Genomic DNA, 22119 nt, shown 5'->3' with positions numbered 1-22119 from the left:
AATGACCTGAGTTTGATCCCTGGATCCCACAAAGGGTGGAAGAGAATCACCTTCCCATAAAGCTGTTCTCTGACCTCAACAAACAAGTAGTGGCATGCCCACAAACAATCATAAAAAATAAAAATACAATAAAACCCCTTCAACCTTAAAAGCTTCTCCAAAATTATAAAATATTCATTTATAAATCTAAAAGTACAGTCATGTTTTACTTAGCAAAAGAGATGAAGTATGAGAACTGTGCCATCAGTTAAGTTCCTCACTGTACTAACACTGTCTAGTGAGTGCATGAGAACAAATCTACACAGGGCAAAATATGACACATGTGGGCTTTGTAATCCCTGGGGCCATTTTATACAAAGGCTAATATTGATTGAAAAGTTATATAGTACTTGACTATAATGTACCTCCTTAAACACACACAGATTTTGAAATTGAGGTTAAAATGGAAAATTATACTTTTAAGTGTTTTCAGTTTTACAAGTACTTGTAAAACTAAGCATGGTGATACTAATCTGTAATCTTAGCACTGGGATGAACAAAACAGGAGAAGAGCAGGTTCAAGGCTAGCCTATGGCAGATAGCCAGTTTGAGATTAGCAAAGGCTACAAGACAAGCAAGGCCCTCTCAAACAATACAGTTACTATTTTTGGATCAAAATCTTCTATTTAATAATTTTGGCCTGACTTCTCTGTATGTATCTAATCTTTTAGTAATTGCTTTAAAACAAAAAACAAAAAACAAGGTCTCTTCTGTGTGGCCCATGCTGGCCTAAAATTGGATTCCTCTGCCTCCAACTACTGGGAGTACAGGTGTGCACCACCACACACACACCTGCCTAGACTGAACTTTAATACTCTATTTAACATATGATAAGTCAAACAGTTCCAAATAAGCACACATTTAGTTTTAAGTTATCCCTTATTATAATAGTGTTACCAGATATATAACCTTGAACATAATTTTTAAACATTTGGGATTAACTCCTAAAAACAGAATACTAGATCTAAAAACAAAACTTTTTTTTTGTTGTTTTGTTTTGTTTTTCGAGATAGGGTTTCTCTGTGTAGCCTTGGCTGTCCTGGACACATATATATATATATATATATATAAAGCATGACTTAAGCCTGATAATTGTATTTTATAGTTCTACCTTGAGGCTGTTTGTGGTGGTGGCACACCTTTAATCCCAGCATTCTGGAAACAGAGGCAGCCATAGCTCTGTGAGTTCATGGCCAGGTGGGTCTATATAGTGAATTCTAGAGGCTAGCTAAAACTACATAGTAAGGCCCTTTCTCAAAAAATAAATATATAGTTCCACCTTGAATGAGGGAACTAATGGTTTTTAGTTGTGAGATTGGAGAGTGCTTAGCCTAAATTTGCTGTTTTATAAACAGCATTAAACAACACACTTTCTGTTTAGTGACTAAACCATCTGCAAACTGTGTGAACAGCAGAGTAAATGCTGCTGCCTCCCCAAACATACATCCATCTGTAACCTCAAAATGTGACCTTACGTGGAAGGTGCCCCAGCAAATGTGATTCACTAGAAGGAGGACCTACAATGGCTGAGGGCCGTAAATCCAGGATGACGCACTGGTAGGAAGAAGGTACAAGGAAGGCACATATGGCAACAAACAAATTGAGAGTGGCACAGACAGAGCCAGTGAATCCCAAGGATTGCCATCACTTCCCAGGGACCTCCTCAGAGCCCCTGGAGGGAACCAGCCATACTTCAAACGTCTGGCCTTCTGAACTGTAAAGAAATAAATCTCTTGTCTTTTTATTTATTTATTTATTTATTTTGGTTTTTCAAGACAGGGTGTCTCTGTGTAGCCTTGGCCATCCTGGACTCACTTTGTAGACCAGGCTGGCCTCGAACTCACAGCGATCCGCCTGCCTCTGCCTCCCGAGTGCTGGGATTAAAGGTGTGTGCCACCACGCCCGGCTCAGTCTTTTTTTTTTTTTTTTTTTTTAATATTTATTTATTATTAATGTATGCAGTGCTGTGGCTGCATGTACACCTGCAGGCCAGAAGAGGGCATCAGATCACATTAGAGATGATTGTGAGCCACCATGTGGTTGCTGGGAATTGAACTCAGGATCTCTGGAAGAGCACTCAGTCTGAGCCATCTCTCCAGCCCAAATCTCTTGTCTTAAACTGCCCAGCTTGTAGCGACTTGTTAAAAGCAACCACAGGAATGCAAACACGCATCCCAGTCATGATACACCCTCAAGTCACAACTTTTAAAACTCCTACTTTCTAAATAAAATGCTAAAATGAACAGAATTTCAAAACAGAAGGCCTTGAAATATCAAAATGAAAATGCCTTCAGTAGAAAGGATGCCATTTTTCTATAGTAACCTGAGCTCACCATGAGAAAAGTGAACTCCGATCCATAGCCCTAAACTCACCTACTGAAAAGTATCCAAGCTGGGAGCAGTAGAACATGACCGTAATCCCAGCACTTAGAAGGTGGAAACAGAACTGCCCCAAGTTGAAAGCTAGCCTGGTCTACACATCAACTCCCAGGTAAGCCAGGGCTAACTAGCAAGAACTCAATGCAAAACAAACAAAAGTCCAACAGTTTAGATTTTGTTAAAAAAAAAAAAAAAGTGCCATAACCCTTAAAGAACATTACCAGCAGGCATAGTGGCACATACTTTAGTCCCAGTAGTAAGGAGGTAGAGGCAGGAAGATAAGTTCAAAGTTACCTTTGGCTACCAAGGGAGTTTGAGGCCAGCCTGGGCTAGATGAGATACTGCCCCTCCAAAAGACAAAAGGAAAAAAATAATACATACATACACACACACACACACACACACACACACACACACACACACGAGAATGCACTTAACTTTTTAAACTTTCTCTCCTAGTTCTTTATTTTAATATATTTTAAGATTTATATTTTTATGTATACAGTGCTCTGCCTACATGTATGTACACCTGCATGACAGAAGAGGCCATTAGATCATATTACAGATGGTTGAGAGTCACCATGGGGCTGCTGGGGGAATTGAACTCAGGACCTCTGGAAGAGCAGTCAGCGCTCTTAACCTCTGAGCCATCTCTCCAGCCCTCTCTCCCAGTTCTTTAGGTAACAGGTTCTAGCCACTCTGCTTACCTAAGCAGACACACCTACCAAATCCAGGCCTTGTTCCTATATCCTCAACCCAGGTATATAAGATCTCAGGGTATCCCCTTCAGGAAAACTGCCAGTTGCTTAACAGATCACGCAAGTGTCAAACAGAAGGTAAAGTTTATGCCACTCAAATTCAGAATGTTTCATAGCATTTTGACCAGATGATCTGCGAACCTTTTAAAAATACTTATTAGAGAGAGAGTGTGTAAAAAATACTTATTAGAGAGAGAGAGTGTGTAGTAAGAGAGAATAATTAAGAGCACTGCACTTGCAGAGAATTCCAGTTTAATTCCCAGCACCCACATGATGGCTCAAAACCACCTGTAACTCCAGTTCCAGAGGATCAGACATCCTCCTCTGGCCTTTGCCAGCAATGCACATATGCAGTACACAGATGTATAAGCTGGCAAGACACCCATATACATTAAATAAAAAAATAGGTCTTTGAGAAGAAAAGAGATGGCTCTGCAGCTTGGCATCTTTGTTGCCCTTGCAGAGGCCCAGGTTCAATTCTCAGCATCCACATGCAGGCTCACGACAAGCAGTAACTCCAGTTCCAGGGGATCCAGCACACTTTTCGGAGTTCTGCAGGCACTAGGCACCCACATGGCATACATTCATATAAGCAGGCAAAACCCTCATACATATACAATAAATCTAAAAAAAAATGTTAAATTCCCATTTTATGTGCATAAATATGTGGCAACATGTACATATATGCACTATGTTCATGCCAGTACCCAGGGAGGCCAGAAGGCATCAGATGCCCTGAAACTGCAGTGCAGAAATTTAATGTGTGTACTGCAAGCAGAATCCAAGAGCACTCTTAACTACTGAATTATCTCTCTAGCCTCATGTCTGTACATCCTGACTTAGACAAAAATATATTACTCTTCTTTTTTTTTTTTTGGTTTTTCGAGACAGGGTTTCTCTGTGTAGCCTTGGCCATCCTGGACTCACTTTGTAGACCAGGCTGGCCTCGAACTCACAGCGACCCGCCTGCCTCTGCCTCCGGGTGCTGGGATTAAAGGTGTGCACCACCACGCCCGGCCCTATTACTCTTCTTAGATCAACTACATCAAACAAAACTATTTACCGAGACTATTTTTAAAATGCAAGTGGCCCTGGTGACTCAACAAGTACATATTCTCTAAAGACTTCCTCCAAACAACAATGAACTTCTATTTCATGGTGTAGGCTCTAAGGTACCAGAACCCGGATGTGAACCTCTGCCACATCGCTTTTAGCTGAGCACTTTGAGTGAGTTGCTTAACTTTCCTCATTTTTGCCAACTTCCTCATGTTGAGATAAAGAAAATGATGCAACTTCATGGAATTACTGTGAGCTTAGTATGTAAAGCACTTTGCACAACACTGGGAACCCAACTGCACTGCAAAGCTGGCAGCTACTATTATCAGTGTTTTAGAGAAAATTAAGAGGCTCAGATCAGCCTATAAACAAACCGCCTAACAGGTATAAACTGTGGGCCAGCCATTAGGTGACTCAAGGCCTCCAAGAAAAAGCAACAAAAATAAGATAATGGTACCCAAGCATCCCAACTCTGATTCTCTAACCAACCACAGACCCAACACTTCCTGACATTACATCAGGTTTTGCTAAAAGCACAAATAAGTTGAAACAGTAATTTGGCTATATATATGGTACTTTTTATTGGATGTCTTAGGTTTCAGGCTTCCTTTATTTAGCACTTTGATCTCTTATAAAGCAGGAACTATGTTTCTTAGAAAGATCCCTGAAGAACAACATCACCTCCTTCTCAGTTGGTGAAACAGACAAAACACTTCTGACGGCCACATTAAGTCAGGAGCGAATTCTGAGCTAGATGAACACTATCCTCCCTTGGAGACCACATTCACTCTCAGAACAGCCACTGACTCATAATTGACTCTTACTGCTCACTATGGAGTTGCAAAGATCAAGTCACACACAACAGCAATGTCTGTAACACACCTTTCAATTTCCCATCAAAGTCAGGGCTTGTGGCTACCTGGAGCCCTGGATGTGGTAAGAGAAAACAGGTGACATCGGAGAAACACGAATGAATATGATTTCGAACGTTCTGAATTTCTTCATGTTGATGTTCCTTCACCTGCCAAGGAAAATCAAGTTTAGCAGCCGAAGACAGTTTTTTTCCCCACTGACAGCCCCTAGCATAAAGACAGAGAAAACAACCCACTGACGAATCAGAGAGACCAATGGGAAGACCCAGGACCCCAAGAAGCAATAAGTGCATTAATGTGTACTAGGCTCCCATAGCTGACAGCAGGTACCAAAAATTTAGTTTTCTTTTTTTTTTTTTTGGTTTTTCGAGACAGGGTTTCTCTGTGTAGCCTTGGCTGTCCTGGACTCACTTTGTAGACCAGGCTGGCCTTGAACTCACAGTGATCCACCTGCCTCTGCCTCCCAAGTGCTGGGATTAAAGGCGTGCGCCACCACGCCCGGCCAAAAATTTAGTTTTCAGAGGCACTGCACAACACTCAAGAACAGAAGCCTTGTGGGCCAGAAGGAGGGTCCAATGACCTGGCAGTGACTGACAAAGGTCCCCTGTGCTTCAGTTTTAGAGAACAGGCTAGACTTGTTTATATATACGCCAAAGCAAATAATATTGAATAAGAACAGAACTACTATTCTGCTTGACATTCTAAAGGCATATGTAGAATCTGATTCAAAATAACACCTGGAAATTGTAATTCTAATGGCCTTTTGTCCAGAGTTCCTCTCCACAGTGCCTGTATATTATACACCCAGGTGCTTCAATTTTATCATGAGAAATTTAGTCTAGGGCTAGAAAGTTGGCTCAGCAGGTAAAAATATTTGCCACCAAGTCTGCTGACCTGAGTTTGATCCCTGAGACTCACATTGTGAAAAGAGAGCACTAATTCCCACAAGCTGTCCTCTGACTTTCACATAAGCACTGAAGCACTTGCTTCTCTTTCTCTATCACACAGACATTAATAAATGTAATTTTAAAAAATTTAAAGCCGGGCGGTGGTGGCGCACGCTTTTAATCCCAGCACACGGGAGGCAGAGGCAGGCGGATCGCTGTAAGTTTGAGGCCAGCCTGGTCTACAAAGTTAGTCCAGGACAGCCAAGGCTAACACAAAAAACCAAAAAATAAATAAATAAATAAATAAATAATTTTAAACAAAAAATATTATGGTAATATTTATAAAAATGTAAGAGTATCATTTCTAGTAAAATGTTTTAAATACAATATTCACAAGCAAAGGAAAAAGTCACTACCTTTAGAAAGTTATTTAGATTTCCCATTTACCTGTAAACGCTTATCCAAAAATGCCATTCCTCCTTGCAATCCATAGCTATATTCATAAGGAAAACTCCAGTCTCGAACCAAAAACATCAGTGTCTATATGACAGAGCAGAACAGAATTACAACACTGTATAAATGCATATTCAAGACTAACTACCGTTATTACTATATTACTTTCTGCTGGTCTTTCCAAAGGGGGCAAGGGCATAGTGAAGAAGACCAGCTTGAGGAAAATAACTAGATTCAGTCTCAAAATAAAAAACAAACTGTAGCTTACAGGTACAGATCTGAGTTGTAAGCTGTAGTTTGTTGAACTATGAACTAAACAAAGATGTGAATGACATTCAAGTGCTTTACCTGGAAGGGCTTTTGGAAAATTTCATCCATTGCCAGACGACCATACTCTGTGAAGAGCTTTAAAATAGAAGAGTTAGTGGTTTATAGAGCAACTTTATTTAAAAGAGTTTTATGGTATTCTTTTGTAAAATATTTGGGAACTACTGAGATTTTTCAGTGCTTAAAAGCACTTTTCTTCCAGAGGACCTGGGTTCAGTTCCTAACACCCACATGGAGGCTCAGAAACTCCAGTTCCAGGGTATCCAACACCAGGCAAATTTATACATTCAGTAAAAACACTCATACACATAAAATAAATCTAAAAAAAAAAAAAAATCAAAATATTAACTTGACTAGGTGTGGTAACCTTTAATCACCATGAGCATTTGTTAGTCACTATGAGCACAGAGAACAAGTGTCCTTTCTGGCTTTTTTTTTTTTTTTTTTTTTCTCCCCTAACAAATGGGGGGGGTGGAGGGGGAAGCAGAGAGCCAAAAATAAAACATTCTCTTAGTAGACTCCTTAAACAGCTGAGAAATGAAAAACTGAGTTCCTTGCAAGAAGGAAGTGGGAGTAGGACTGACAACTAAAGAAATGATTGGAAATCTGCCTCTAGGTCTGTACTCTCACAAGAGCAGTGTGCACAGTCTTAATAACAGCAAAAAATCAAGCCCTGAGGCTGAGGAAATAAATCATCAACCCAAATTCAATCCCAATACTCATAGCAATCCTGTCTCAAAATACAAATTAATAAACAAATAAATGTATGAGAAGTACATACCTGCAGCTGTTTACTTTTATTTCTTTCATTTCTATGTGTGTGTTTTTGCTGTACTTGTGTAATGTGTGTGTTGTATGCATGTGCATATGCACGTGACTGAGTATACACACACATGGGTGGATGTGAGATGCTTATGCGTATTGTGGCAGGTGTGAGACCAGGGGACATGTCAGGTGTCTTCTATACCTTTCAGCCTTAGTTTATGAGACAGTGTCTCTCACTGAATCTGGAGCTGGCCAGCTGCCTAGACTACTGGTCAGTACGCTCCAGAGAGCCTGCTCTTTCTACCTCTCCAGCACTGGGGTTAACAGACCACCATGCTATAACTCACTATGTAGACTTACAAAAATCTACATGCCTCTACTTCTTGAGTGCTGTGATAAAAAGCATGCGCCAGCACACGGTTGTTCACTTTATGTGAGTGCTGGAGATTCAAAGTACTGCAACAACTAACCACCTCTTCCCAGTACCCACTGCTTTTTTCTCCCGGCTCTCCTCCACTCTGCTCTCCTTCCTGTACTCAGACAGGCCCCATTTCTTCTTTCATGTCTAGATTTCATATAGGATAGCAAATATGTGATATTTTATCTTTTACCCACTATTCCCATTGCCCTTTCTTGTTACCTGTAGCTGCTGAAGATCATCTTCCTGAATGTTCTGGGATAAATTGTAAATCTAGAAAACAAAATCAAGATTGATAGCACTCTGGCTTACCCCAGACAAGTCCCAAATAAGCTTAGAGCACTAGATGGAGCTTTGTACAATTGAGGATTTGCATTTAAGCATATGAGGAATATATATATATATATCATACATTCATACATACACACACACACATATATACTGAATATTGAATGTATTATTTGTCTTTTGGAAAAAGTAAGAATATAAGATTAAAATCACAAAATTCCTTCTTTGTAGTTTCAGTTTAAGAGGTTTAGATTTTTCTTAAAATACTTTGTACATAACTATATAGAGTAGAAAAAAAGTAACTTCTTTTGTGCTTCTAAGAGCTTAAGTTATGTGTGTAGTTTGTGCTGGTTAAATTTTGACAACTTGACACCATCATGAAGTCACTTGGAAAATCAGAAACCTGAACTGAATAATTTCCTCAATCAGATTGTCCTATAGCTATAACTGGAAGAGATTTTTTTTCTTTCTTTTTAAGATTTATTATTTTATTTATGTGTGTGGGTACTTTGCCTGAATGCACGCTATATGCACCACATGCATGCCTGGTGCCATGGATCACCTGGAACTGGAGTTACAGACAGTTATGAGCTGCATGAGGTGCTGGGAATTAAACCCAGGTCCTCTAGAGGAGCAGCCAGTGCTCTTAACCACTGAGCCACGAAGAGACTTTCTTGATTAGTGATTGATGTGGGAGAGTCCATCCCACTGAAAGTGGCACCACACCTAGGCAGGTAGGCCTGACCTATATATATGTATAGATATTTATAGATATAGATATAGATATAGATACATACACATACTAGTTAAGCATGAACAAAAAGAGCCAGTAAGCAACATCCTCTATGGTTCCTGTCTCCAGATCCCTGCCTTGAGTTCCTGCCCTGACTTCCCTCAATAATGGATCATGATCTATCAGTGTAAGCCAAATAAACCTTTTCTTCCCCAAGTTAGTTTTAATCAGAGCCACAGCCACAGAAAAGCAAACTAGAACATAGTCTAAAAAGGACATTTATAGCCAGAGGATGGTAGCACATACCTTTAATCCCAGAACTGTGGAGGCAGAAGCAGGCATATCTATGTGAGTTCAAGGCTAGCCTGGTCTACAGAGTGAGTTCTAAGACAGCCAAGGCTACACAGAGAAATAAATAATTTGTCTTGAAAAACAAATAAAGCAAAATAAAACAAAACAAAAATCCCACTCATATACAACCACAAGAACTGCATTATAACAAAAAATAACTAACAGACTACAGCGCTCAATATAAAATAGTTGCCTAGCACTGTCAAGATCCTAGGGCCAATCCCCAGAAGAAGAGAGAAAGGGAGGGAAAGGGAGAAGGTGGGAAAAAGGAAGAGAGCTGAGGAGAATCTTACCTGAACAGAACTAGTCATGGTGCTTAAAGCAAAGATGGTAGCACAATCTTTCACAGTTGACTGACTGTCAAATGCCCCCTGGGTATCCATCAGAACAACTGCAACCTAAAAAAACGAGAAAGGAAAAACAAGAAAGGTTAAAATAAAGAGAGGGAGAATGCGAAGAAGAAATCAAAAGTACAGAGCTGGCCCTGGTATCCTGTAATCCCAGCACTTAAAAAGCTAAGGCAAGAGGACAGCCATATGTTAAAGATCAGCATGGACCACATAAGAAGTTCAGCATGGCTACAGAATGACATCCTTTCTCAAAAATCAAAAGGAAATTTTGAAAGTAGCATTTACACAAGCCACCCAACACTGCTTGTAGGTTCTATCAAAAAAATGCAATTAGGTGCCTTGGTTTGATAATAGCACTTCACTGGGGAGTATCTTCTCTGACCTGGCACATGGAGCAACACGAAGAAGAATAAATTTAAGCCAGGCATGGTGACACACACCTTCAATCCCCGCACTCAGGAGGCACAGGCAGGCGGATTGATGTGAGTTTGAGGCCAGCCTGGTCCAGTCCAGGACAGCCAAGGCTACACTAAGAAACCCTGTCTCGAAAAACAAACAAAACAGACAAACAAAAAAAAAAAAGAATAAAATTATCCCAAAGGAAACCGTCAATGTCATAGCCAGCCACTTACATCTCATTACCTACAAGCATTTCATGTTTTGACGGTTTTTTAAATTAAATTCTAAAAATACTTACTTATTGAAAATGTAAACTGGAAGAGCCATTATGGAAATCAGTGGCTTAAAAATTAAAAATAGAATTCCCATCTGATCCAGCTACACCACCGCATGCATACCAGAAGACTCCATATGCTACCATAGAGACATGTGCTCATCTATGTCTACTGCTTCTCTAGTCACAATAAGAAAATGAATCACAGGGTTTCTCTCTGTAGCCTTGGCAGTCCTGGACTCCATCCGCAGATCAAGCTGGCCTTGAACTCAGTGATCCACCTGCTCTGCTTCCCTGAGTTCTGGAATTAAAGGTGTACATCACCACACCTGGCTAATATGCTATCTGTAACATAATTTACAAAGATAAGTCAGGGACTAGAAAGGCAGTTCAGTAGTTAAGAGCATTTGCTACTGTTCCAGAGGACCTGGGTTCAACTCCCAGCACCTACACAGCATCTCATAACAGTTACATATGTGGTACAGACATACACATATGCAAAACATCAATACAGATAAAATGAAAAAAATTTTAAATTCTGGATTTGATTTGAACAGACATTACTCCAAAGAAGTACAAATGGCTCTTAAATACCTGAAAAAAATGTTCAATACCATTACTAGTAAATACAAATGAAAACCAATGACTTAGCACTTCATACCTACTAAGTTGCGTAGACATAAGATTATTGTATAGTTTAAATTTTGATTTCCTGTCTAAATGTTATATAAACCCAGCTCCCCAACTGTCCTGTTATGTCAATAAGGCAGCTTACAACCAATCAATAGGCAGAGGACAGAATAAGGCAGGACTTCCTGCCAGCCAGGGAAGAAGTTAGGAGAGGAAGCACTGATTGAGCCACAGAAAGTGGTCCAAGAAAAATCAGGAGGAAGGAGCTGGAGGTGAGGAACACTACAAAGTGCAAGTATCATTGGGATGTTTGCTGGGAATGAGGCAAATTAGCATAGAGGGTTAAGAACAGATTTAAACTTCTCAGATTATGTTGTGAGGCCTTTTATAAGAGTCTCAATTATTTGTGTGGTAGCCAAGTTAAGAAATAAACTAAGGGGCTGGAGAGATGGCTCAGTGGTTAAGAGTGCCGCCTGCTCTTCCAGAGGTCCTGAGTTCAATTCCCAGTAACCACATGGTGGCTCACAACCATCTACAGCGAGATTTGATGCCCCCTTCAGGCATGCAGGTATACATACATGCAGACAGAACACTGTATACTTAATAAATAAATCTTAAAAAAAAAAAAGAAAAGAAACTAAGAGAAACAAACAGTTTTATAAAAATAACTCCAACAAAGTTGGCTATTACACACACACACACACACACACACACACACACACACACACACACACACACAAAAGAGCTGCAGAGGACATGGCTTGGTTAGTAAAGCTCTTGCCTTCACAGCATGAGGACCTGAGTTTGAGTCCCTAGAACCCATGTGAAAATCCTGGACTTCAAGGTGTGCACTTCTAATCCCAACACTGGGGAGGCAGAGACATGAGAACCCCTGTGGCCCACTGGCCAACAGTCTTGTCTAACTGGTAAACCCCAGGTCAATGATATACTGTCTCAAAAGAGATAAATAAAATTCCTAAGGATGACACCAAAGGCATATGCACCAACATAGGAATACACACACAAACACACGTACTCCACAGATGTCTCAAAACAAAAGGAGTGGGGACTATTCAGAGGTGTATACAGGCCATCAAATAAGCTAATACACATAAAAAGAACAAATAAGCCAAGCACACTGGACTCAGGAGGCTAAGGTAACAAATTGGAGACCAACTTTGGTTTAAAATCTAATTTTACTCAAAAGGAAATGAAGGAAGGAAGGGAAAAAAAAAATAAAGAAAAAACAGTATCAGATGCTGGAAACATGTAGAAAATAAAGTCTCCTGCACTGCTAATATATACATAGGCTGGTAGAGCTATCTTTAGAAGGTATTAGGCTTTTTTTTTTTTTTTTTAAGTTAATCGCAGGCTGGTGAGACGGTTCAGTGGTTAAGAGCACTGGATGCTCTTCAGAGAACTTGAGTTTGATTCCCAGCATCTACATTTCTGGCTCACAGCCATCCTTAAGCACAGTTCAGGAGAGCTAATGCCCTCTTCTGGCCTCTGTAAGCACTGCATGCACATGGTGTACAGAAAAAAAAATGTAGGCCTAACACCCATACATTTTTTTGAAAGCTTAAAAAGTAATAAAGAGGGCCTGAAGAGATGGCTCAGAGGTTAAGAGTGCTAGCTGCTCTTTCAAAGGTACTGACTTCAATTCCCAGCAACCATATGGTGACTCACAACCATCTATAAAGAGATCTGGTGCCCTCCTCTGGCACGCAGGTGTTACATACAGTTAGAACACTGTATACATAACAAGTAAGAAATCTTGTTTTTGGTTTTGGTTTTGGTTTTGGTTTTTGAGTCAAGGTTTCTCTGTGTAGCCTTGGCTGTCCTGGACTCGCTTTGTAGACCAGGCTGGCCTCAAACTCACAGCGATCTGCCTGCCTCTGCGTCCCGAGTGCTGGGATTAAAGGAATGTGCCAATAGGTAAATCTTAAAATAATAATAAAATTAGTCACAGAGTTGCCACGTGACAGAGACACATGTACCATTTTTCCCAAGAAGCTCTTGAAGACTTGGTCCTCAGCTGCTGAATCTAATATTAAGAAGTGACTATCGTGTGAGGGCACTGCCCTCATCAAAGGTGGCCACTGATGAGTTTATGCTGAATGTGGAAGTAGGTGACTCAGGACATAACTCTGAAGCATGTGTTTGCCCTTCCTGTGGGTCTCCAACTTCCTGACCACTGCAAAGTGAGCTGCTTTGCTCCACCACATGCTTCCACCACGATAGTCAACCTTGCCTCATCACATGCTTCCTATCTTTCAGCTTAGCCTCAGGCCCCAGCAATAAACAGTTGACACTGACATTTCAGGAGCTGTAACCAAAATAAATCTTTCCTCCCTTATGTTGTATCTCAGGTATCTGTCACAGACACAAAAAGCAAACATATGGACAGACACAAGAGAGCTTCAATCTTAGAAAAACCTGCAGATAGATGTTTATGGCAAGCAGTGTTTTTTGTCTTTATGTTTAGATGTGTTTATTTTATTATTTTGTGTATGTGAAGATTTTGTGTATCAGTGTTTTTAGAGGACCCGGGTCCTCTAAAAGAGCACCAACAAATGCTATTGAGCTACTGAACCAACTCTCCAAGCTCTGTTGTGTTTATTCTAAGGGGAGAGGTTAGTGTAGACAGGGTCTCACACTTTAGCTCAAGCCTGAAACTCAAGTCTCAGCTTCCCAAGCACTAGGATTACAGGCATGTCCTGGCAGCATTATTTATAATATATGAAAGGTATAAGCAACCCAAATATTCACAAACTATGAGTAAAAAAGTTACAGTATTTTCATATAACGGAATATTGTTCAGTCGTGGAAGAGATTAAAGAACTAATGAATGCTATAAGAGAATTAGGCTGAATGGAGGAGGCGAGACCCAAAAATCATCATTTCACTTGTATCATATGAATAGACAGCTCCATGGAGATGCTGAAGATGTAACTGTGAGGTAGAACATTTGCCTAGCACGTCCTAGGTTCAATTCCCAGTACCAGAAAAGACACGAAGGCAGGGAAAGGAAGAAGACAGACAGAAAGGGAGAGAGAGGAAGGTGAAGTGCAACCCACCTAGCTCCCCAACCAGGCTACACCTCCTAAGAGCTGGTGATGGAAGTGACTGCCAACAATACTGGAGGCCTCTTTTGAGGTACTGAAATATTCTAGAGTCAGATGTCAACAATACCTGCTCAGCTTTATATATACACCAAAAGCCAGTGAATCAGACGCTTCCACAGGATGAACTGAATCATCAGTACGATACGCCAGCTGAGCAAAAGCTCCCTATCCCACATGTCTTAGGTAGGGAATTGAGACTGAAGAGGCCACAAGGGACCCATGGGAAGCTCTGAAGAGCAGAAGCTGCATGTGTACTCAACACAGAGAAACAGTCCCACAGCACACACTGACGCAGTAAACTCAAAGCACACACTGACACAGTAAACTCACAGCACACACTGACACAGTAAACTTCCAAACCACTTTTTCGTTTTTGAAACAGGGTCCCACACTTTACAACTCATCTGGCCTCAAATGTGTGCCAATCTTCCCGCCCGGCCTCTAGCATGTAGGGCTACAGGCATAAGTCACCATGCCAAGCTTGTTTATGTACACTTTAAGAAGCCCAGATGCCTTCTGAGTTGTGACCTAAGACTACAGGTATGAACAGCACCAACTGCTCTAATAGCTGCTTTCTTTTGTTTTACAACATTTTTTTAAAAACAGCAGAGTGGCTTTCATTAAAGGAATTCAAAGATGGAAGGGATGTTTGAGTCTGTAGTCAGTTTTACAAAGCAAACATTACTATAAAATGTAACTAACACCTCCCTGAGTCAGGCTTGCTATTTAGTAAAGGCTCTAGATGTAAGTACGTAGGATCTGTTGTCAAAAAACTCAACAGAAAATAAAACCAATTACATTAGGAGATAGGAGTCAGCATGGACTTACGAGGATCAGAATTACGTTTTGATTGAATTAACACAGTATAAGTTAAAGTTCTCATCTCAAGCCAAGCAAGGTAGTGTGCACCTACAATCCCAGCGCAGTGGCACCTGAAGCAGGGTTCCCTGGGTTCCAGGCCAGCCTGGAGTACCCAGTGAGCTCCAGACCAGCCTGGCACACTTACCAAAACAACTCTACCTCAAGAAAAGAGAGGAAATATGTTTTCATTTGGTTATTCTGTTATAATGTCTAAGTCTTTTTCTTTTCTTTAACATCCTTACCTTTTTACCACCTGGCTTCTCCACAGTGAAAACTTCACTCCAAATCTGAATCCCAGTGGTTTCTGGGTCAGAGCCTCCTCGCCATGAAAATCCTGTCAGTGGTTCTTCTGGGTCTCCCAACCAATTTGGATGACCACCTTCCTTCTACAGGAGAAACAAGATGTTCCATTACATCTTGGGTTCACTTCCCGGGACACTGGGGATACAATACAGGGCCTCACACACACTAGGGAAGCACTTTACCACCATTTTTTTTTTAAAGTTTTTCGAGACAGGGTTTCTCTGTGTAGCCTTGGCTGTCCTGGACTCACTTTGTAGACCAGGCTGGCCTTGAACTCACAGCGATCCGCCTGCCTCTGCCTCCCGAGTGCTGGGATTAAAGGCACGCGCTACCACTCCCAGCTCTCACCAAATCTTATGTACTTTTATACATCAAAGATAATTCATGAACATACTTTTCTCGTTTTCTACTTTGAAATAAACTAAATCTTCCTCACCTGAGAATATAAGTATCGCAGCATAAAGTCCAGAATGAAGGATTTGCCCTTTCGAAAGGCCCCAGCCACTGATACTACCACCACATCAAGATCTCGGATGTGGTCCTGCAGGAGGATGCTGGCCAAGGCTCTCTCTTCTAGCTCAAAGGAATGTTGCTCTTTCTGAACCACAACAACCTGTACTGGACCAGGTTTTCCACTCTCCATGGCATCACCTATGGTCATTTAGAGACAAAAAGAAATTAAGGGTTTTTTTTTTATTAGTTTGTTTTGTTTTTTTAGACAGGTTTCTCTGTATAGGTCTGGCTGTCCTGAAACTTGCTCTATAAACCGGGCTTACCTAGAACTCAGAGATCCGCCTACCTCTGCCTCCCAAGTACTGGGATTAAAGGCATGCACACCACCACTGATGATGATGATAAATTTTACAAGGTGGAGAGATGACTCAGAGGTTAAGAACACTGCTTGCTCTTCCAGAGGTCCTGAGTTCAATTCCCAGCAACCACATTGTGGCTCACAGTCATCTATAATGAGATCTGGTGCCCTCTTCTGGTGTGTAGGTGTACACACAAGCAGAACACTGTATACATAATAATAAATAAATAAATCTTCAAAAAATAAAAGTGGCAGTATACATCTTTAATACCATCAGTCAGGAGGCAAAAGCAGACAGTGTTCTGTGAGTTTAAGGGCTACATAGTTGAGTTCCAGGTCAGCCTGGCTATACCACATGTAGAAATCACAAGATAATTTTCAGAAACTGCTCTCTTTCCTTCCACCACTAGATCCAGGAATCTAACACAGGTGTCTGACTTACATGACAGGTGCTTTTATCAGATGAGCTATCTCACTGACCCCAAAAACATTTTTTAAGAGGTAAAGAACTCGTAGTGACCTGAATTCTATACAAAAGAACGGACTCCTGTCAAGTTGTCCTCTGACCTCTACATGCACACCATAGAACACATGCACCCACACACATACAGACCAACAAATATAATTAAAAATTTTAAATAAAACAAAAAAGTATCAATAAGAGAATAAAAAGGCAAATCCCAGATCAGTGGCTCTTATCTGTAGTTTCCAAGAGGAGAGTCAAAAATACCACTTGGGACTCACACACTTGAAAGAAGAATTATGAGCCAAGCATTGGTGGCGCACGCCTTAAATCCCAGCACCCGGGAGGCAGAGGCAGGTGGATCTCTGTGAGCTCAAGGCCAGCCTGGTCTACAAAGTGAGTCCAGGACAGCCAAGGCTACACAGAGAAACCCTGTCTCGAAAAACAAAAGAAAAGAGTTATAACGACCTCCAAGATAGCCTGGGACACAGAATGACACCCTGTCTTAAACAATAAAAAAGACAAGTGCTGAAGATATGGCTCGGCTGTTAAGAGCCCTTGTTGCTCTTTCAGAGGACTTGGTTCAATTCCGAGCATCCACATGCCCTCTCACAACCATCTATAACTCCAGTGCTGAGGATCCAAAACTCTGTCCTGAACTCTGTGAGTACCAGACACACATGTAGAGCACATACATATATGCAGGCAAAACACTCATACACATAAAATAAAATAATCTTTTTAAGAGTAAAGCTTAAAAAAAAAAAAAAAAAAAGAACAGGCTGAGGAGATGGCTTGGAAGCTAAACTGCTTGAGGACCTAAGTTCAGATCCCCCTAGGATGGTGCGGCAGTCACTGCCAGCTTATTGGACCCTCCTTCTGGCCCACAAGGCTGAGATTAGAGGCAGGTGCCACTATCTAGTTATCTTAACTGTTGCCACAGCAGCAGAGAAATCCAAAACCCAAAGATTTTTACTCTCATACAAAAGAACAGATGGAAATACATGCAGGGAAAACACCAATGCACATAAAATAAATAAATCATTTGATGATGGGAAGCTAGCAGGTTACTTTTTAAAATAATTATAAGAGTTGCCATGGTCATTGGTGTCCTTTTTGTTGTTGTTGTTTTGTTTTGTTTTTGTTTTTTCCAGACAGGGTTTCGCTGTGCAGCCTTGACTGTCCTAGACTCACTTTGTAGACCAGGCTGGCCTCGAACTCACAGAGATCCGCCTGCATCTGCCTCCCAGGTGCTGGGATTAAAGGCGTGCGCCACCACCGCCCGCTGGTGCCCCTTTCATAGCAGTGGAAACTCTAAGACACCTTGGCTATCTCTCTGTGACTAGCATTCTGTGACTAACAAATGAAAACCTTTTGGAATCCATTAACTTAAAAGTTTCCACCAACCTAAAGCTAAAGAATGTCATCAGACAGCATCTGAGGCCTACGAAAAAGCTTTCCCTATCTTGTTGTAACTACCTCTCTGCTGGGCCCACCAATGTATTTTAAAATGCCCTTGATATTTTAAGTTATGTAAAACTACAAAACTTCATGAAACTGCTTCCACATTCCTTAGATTTAGGGTAGCCTAACTCTTTATTCCTAGACCATGGTCACTCAAATATGGCTCCAGAACAAACCATCTCTTATTCTTCTTTAAGGTGAAAGCTGAGTTTTTGTGGTAACATCCCAATACTCTTGATTTCCTCCTCTTGTTATGTAACAGTGTTGGGTCTTGTGTTTATGTTTCTCTTCTCTCTTCTCTTGCCGTTCCTCTCTCCTCTCCTCTCCTCTCTCCTCCTCCTCCTTCTTCCTCTCTCTCTCTCTCTCTCTCTCTCTCTCTCTCTCTCTTCCTCCCTCCCTCCCTCCTCAAAGTAATGGGTTTCATTTGGCATTTGCATACATATATACTTATGCAACCAAAAAACTGACATCCTGGAGTGCTCAGCTTCTTACAAAATGATTGTCCCCGTTGGGTTTGTTGACTATTTTCAATGTGAAGAGGTCACAAGACCCTAACCTGAGTAATATCCAGCCACAAGCAAGAGTCACCAGAAAAGAAGGAGCCTCAATTGAGAAAATGCCTCCCCAAGATCAGGCTGTCCACAGCCTGTAGGGCATTTTCTTAATTGGTGAGTCATGGGAGAGGGCCCAGCCCATTGTGGGTAGGGACACCACTGTGCTGGTAGTCCTGAGCTCTATAAGCAAGCTGAGCAAGGTTCCCTAAGAAAGCACGGGGAGCAAACCAGCAAGCAAGCAGTACTCCTCCATGGCTACTGCATCCGCTCTGCTTCCAGGTTCCTGCCCTGGTTGAGTTCCTGTCCTGACTTCCTGTGAGGATGAACTGTGATGCGGAAGCTTAAGCCAAATAAACCTTTTCCTCCCAAGTTGCTTTGGTCATGGTGTCTCGTTACAACAATAGTAACCCTAAGATACCTACTGTATGCAACTGTGCCTTATCTGCACTAACACTCTAGGTAAAGGCTTTCCAGTTGTGACCTACTGGGGGGAGGAGCACTCACACTCCTGTAAGAAATCCCTCACCTATGTTCTGTTGGGAAGCCCAATAAACTCACTGGTTCCTCAGAGTGTACTTTAACAGAATTGTGCCTTAGTTTTTGGTCGGGCCCTTAAGAGCAGAGGTAAACAGACGTCGTTTATGGAATAGAATTTTAACGAGTCATTACTGTCTAGCTCATTCCCCTCCCCTAATGTTAGTTTTTAACAGGACATATAACTACCCCAAAGAAATACATTTCCAGACCAACTTTGTGATCCTATGACACATGAAAGTTTTGACCAGTAATCAAAATAAAATAAAATAAAAAACAGGCAACTTCCAGGTATGCATTCCCCTTTTCAATTGGATGGACGCAGGAACATCAGCAAGTCACTGAGGGCCAAGTACAGGACACTAGCACAAGAAAGTCAGGGCCTGGCCTTCATGTACAAGTACCTATGAGCTCACTTTTCGCTCCCTCCGAGACAGGGTTTCGCTGTGTAGCCTTGGCTGTCCTGGACTCATTTTGTAGACCAGGCTGGCCTTGAACTCACAGAGATCTGCCTGTCTCTGCCTCCCTGCGTGCTGGGATATAAGGTGTATGCCACCACGCTCAGCTCCACTCCACTTTCATGGAAAAGAAAATGTCAGTTTTGTTTACCTCAGTAACATAACAACTTTCAAATACAACCAAATAAAGTAAGCTATACAAGATTCTCCCAAGATTTGTATTACTAAGTTTATGCACTGGATCTTTCAATTTCATATATTTTACTATTACAACATAATTGAACAAGAATGACACACAGCAAACATGGGTCATACGCAGATCCTAAAGATACTGGTGGCACTATCAGCCAAAAGAATGAAAGATAAGACTGTACAGGCTACAGGCAAGATGGAATAATACAATGACAAAAGGTATGCAGGTATACACAACAAACTGCACTTCAAGAAAAGTTGGACACTGTTGAGGACATAGGGAAGAAAAAGAACATTTTTACCCATCTTTTCCTCTCTTGGCTCCTGCAATATGTCAGGCAAGAGTAAAGGAAAACAGACTATATGAGTGTGAGAGCTGTGATGGTCCTGCGTGTCCTTTTATCAGGAATATAGGCAGTCATTAACATCCACTAGGCTAAAAAGGAGTAAGTGTTCACTAAGTGTCCCTTTGATTTGGGCCATGAAAAGGGAAGAAATTACTTTGAAATGTACGCATCACCAACATCAATTTATAAACATTGAGCACCCCACTTTTTACAATACCATCACCATCCTGATTCCTAAAGATATAACAGGGTTTTATTACTGATTTCCCAAACAAAAACTTCACTTCAACTCATCCCATTCTAGATATCAGATAAAGGACCTTTGCTGACTTATCTTGGACTCCAGAGTCATTGAGATTCCTTAATCAAAACATGAGGGGAAGAGAAAAACAAAAAAGCTTAGGAGCTGGGGCTGGGGGGGCGGGGAGACGCAGTCGGTCTATCTCAACAGTGATGTGCATACTTGTCTAGGGAACTCAAGATATATAACACTGAACAAAGACACAAAAAATCCTGCCTTCATAGAGGACATGGGGGGGGGATAAAACATGAAACCTTCAGGTCCTGTCCCTTACCAGCATGCCTGTTCCCTTTTCACCCTTGTCTAGTTGCTGTCTCTGACTGTTCCCTTGTCTGCATCACTGCTTCAGCCCTTGGGACTGAACTCTCATACTTCTTTATATAGTAAGCATGTCATAGCCAGGCAGTGGTGGCACACAGAGTTCAAGACCAGCATGGTCAATAGAGTGAGTTCCAGGACAGCCAGAACTATAAAAAGAAGCCCTGTCTCAAAAATTCAAAATATAAATAATAAGTATATCATGAAGGCAGCCACATTAAAAGCTATCAAAATCACAAGGCATAGGGATGCAGCTCAGTGGCAGAGGCCTGCCTAATATGCACAAAGTCCCTAGCAACACAACAATACTTAATAGGCTCAAAGCTAAGTTTCCATCCTGCAAGTCAAAAGCTTTCACTATTCCCCATACTATCCTGACAGTTCTCATTCTGCTTGTAAACTCCATTCTCACTGGTATATCCACAGGGAGAAAGCTAAGGCTCCAGTCTTGTCTTAACTCCACAACTTCAAGTGGATGACCTATGCAACCATGTATCCCAAGGCCTGAAATGCTTCTTGCTTTTGGTTCAGACTCCAATACTCAATTGCCCTTGTCTGCATCACCCACCCCACCCTCTTGAGTACTTGGTTTTATTTTTTAATTCTATTTCCTTTATTATTTGTGTGTGTATGTGTGCTTGCACTGATGTCTGAATGCATGTGCAGACATCAGAGGAAAACTTACAGAAATTGGTTCTCTCTTCCCACCATGTAGGTCCCAGGAATTGAACTCAGGATAACAGGCTTAGCAGCCAGCATTTTTACCTGGGAACTATCTCACCTGCCCTCTCATATAGTATGATAAAATGAATAGAAGTAGACTCCAGCATCAAGACAGGGCAAGACCTGAATTTTGGCTTGCTCTATTCCAAAACATAAGTTCTATAAGGACAAGATTTTTTTTTTTGTCTTTTGTTCCATACTATGTCCTAAGAATTCCCAAAACAATGCCCCAAAACACCAGATCAAAAAAAAAAAAAAAATGTGGCATAATCAAAGTCTATAACTTTGCCTCATTGTAACTCTAGAAAACATTACCATTTTGGTCTCCAAAACTTAATATCCAGCTGCAAGAAGGAGGAAGAATCAGAAAAATGGTTGATTCAAACCCAAACTATGGTACCTTATCTGTTCAAGTCCAGGATGGCCTACACAGTGAGATGCTGTATCAAAAAAAAAAAAAAAAGGGAGGGGGCGGGGCAGGGCAGGAACCTGAGCATAGGTTAGGTGCTCAATAAACAGTTTCCCTTCGCACATTCCTGTTTCCACTGAGATGTGTACATACTACTCCATTCATTGCAATATTATCGGACTATAATTAAGAGTTATCAGGTCAGGGAAAGTGGCACATGCCAGCAATCCCAACACTCAAAAGGCAGAGGCAAGAGAATCAAGCTTCTTAGGCTAGC

At 41.2% G+C, this 22119-nt stretch overlaps 2 protein-coding genes across 3 annotated transcripts in view; both read right to left on the bottom strand.

Moving 5' to 3' along the window:
• Macrod1 (mono-ADP ribosylhydrolase 1) overlaps positions 1 to 22119 on the bottom strand; it is an 899697-nt gene that overhangs the window by 423974 nt on the left and 453604 nt on the right. The gene's annotated exons all lie outside the window — the stretch shown is intronic.
• Atl3 (atlastin GTPase 3) overlaps positions 1 to 22119 on the bottom strand; it is a 40439-nt gene that overhangs the window by 9377 nt on the left and 8943 nt on the right. For both annotated transcript variants that reach the window (XM_051146044.1, XM_051146043.1), the window contains exons 2-8: positions 15705 to 15919; positions 15208 to 15351; positions 9620 to 9724; positions 8177 to 8227; positions 6793 to 6849; positions 6439 to 6531; positions 5115 to 5253 (exon numbers count right to left, since the gene is read on the bottom strand). In XM_051146044.1, coding sequence (XP_051002001.1) covers positions 5115 to 5253; positions 6439 to 6531; positions 6793 to 6849; positions 8177 to 8227; positions 9620 to 9724; positions 15208 to 15351; positions 15705 to 15919 — 804 coding nt within the window. The remainder of the gene's footprint in view (positions 1 to 5114; positions 5254 to 6438; positions 6532 to 6792; positions 6850 to 8176; positions 8228 to 9619; positions 9725 to 15207; positions 15352 to 15704; positions 15920 to 22119) is intronic.

This window comes from Acomys russatus, chromosome 5 (assembly GCF_903995435.1).
Source record: "Acomys russatus chromosome 5, mAcoRus1.1, whole genome shotgun sequence".
NCBI classification, from domain to species: domain Eukaryota; kingdom Metazoa; phylum Chordata; class Mammalia; order Rodentia; family Muridae; genus Acomys; species Acomys russatus.
This window is presented reverse-complemented; position numbering and strand designations above follow the sequence as displayed.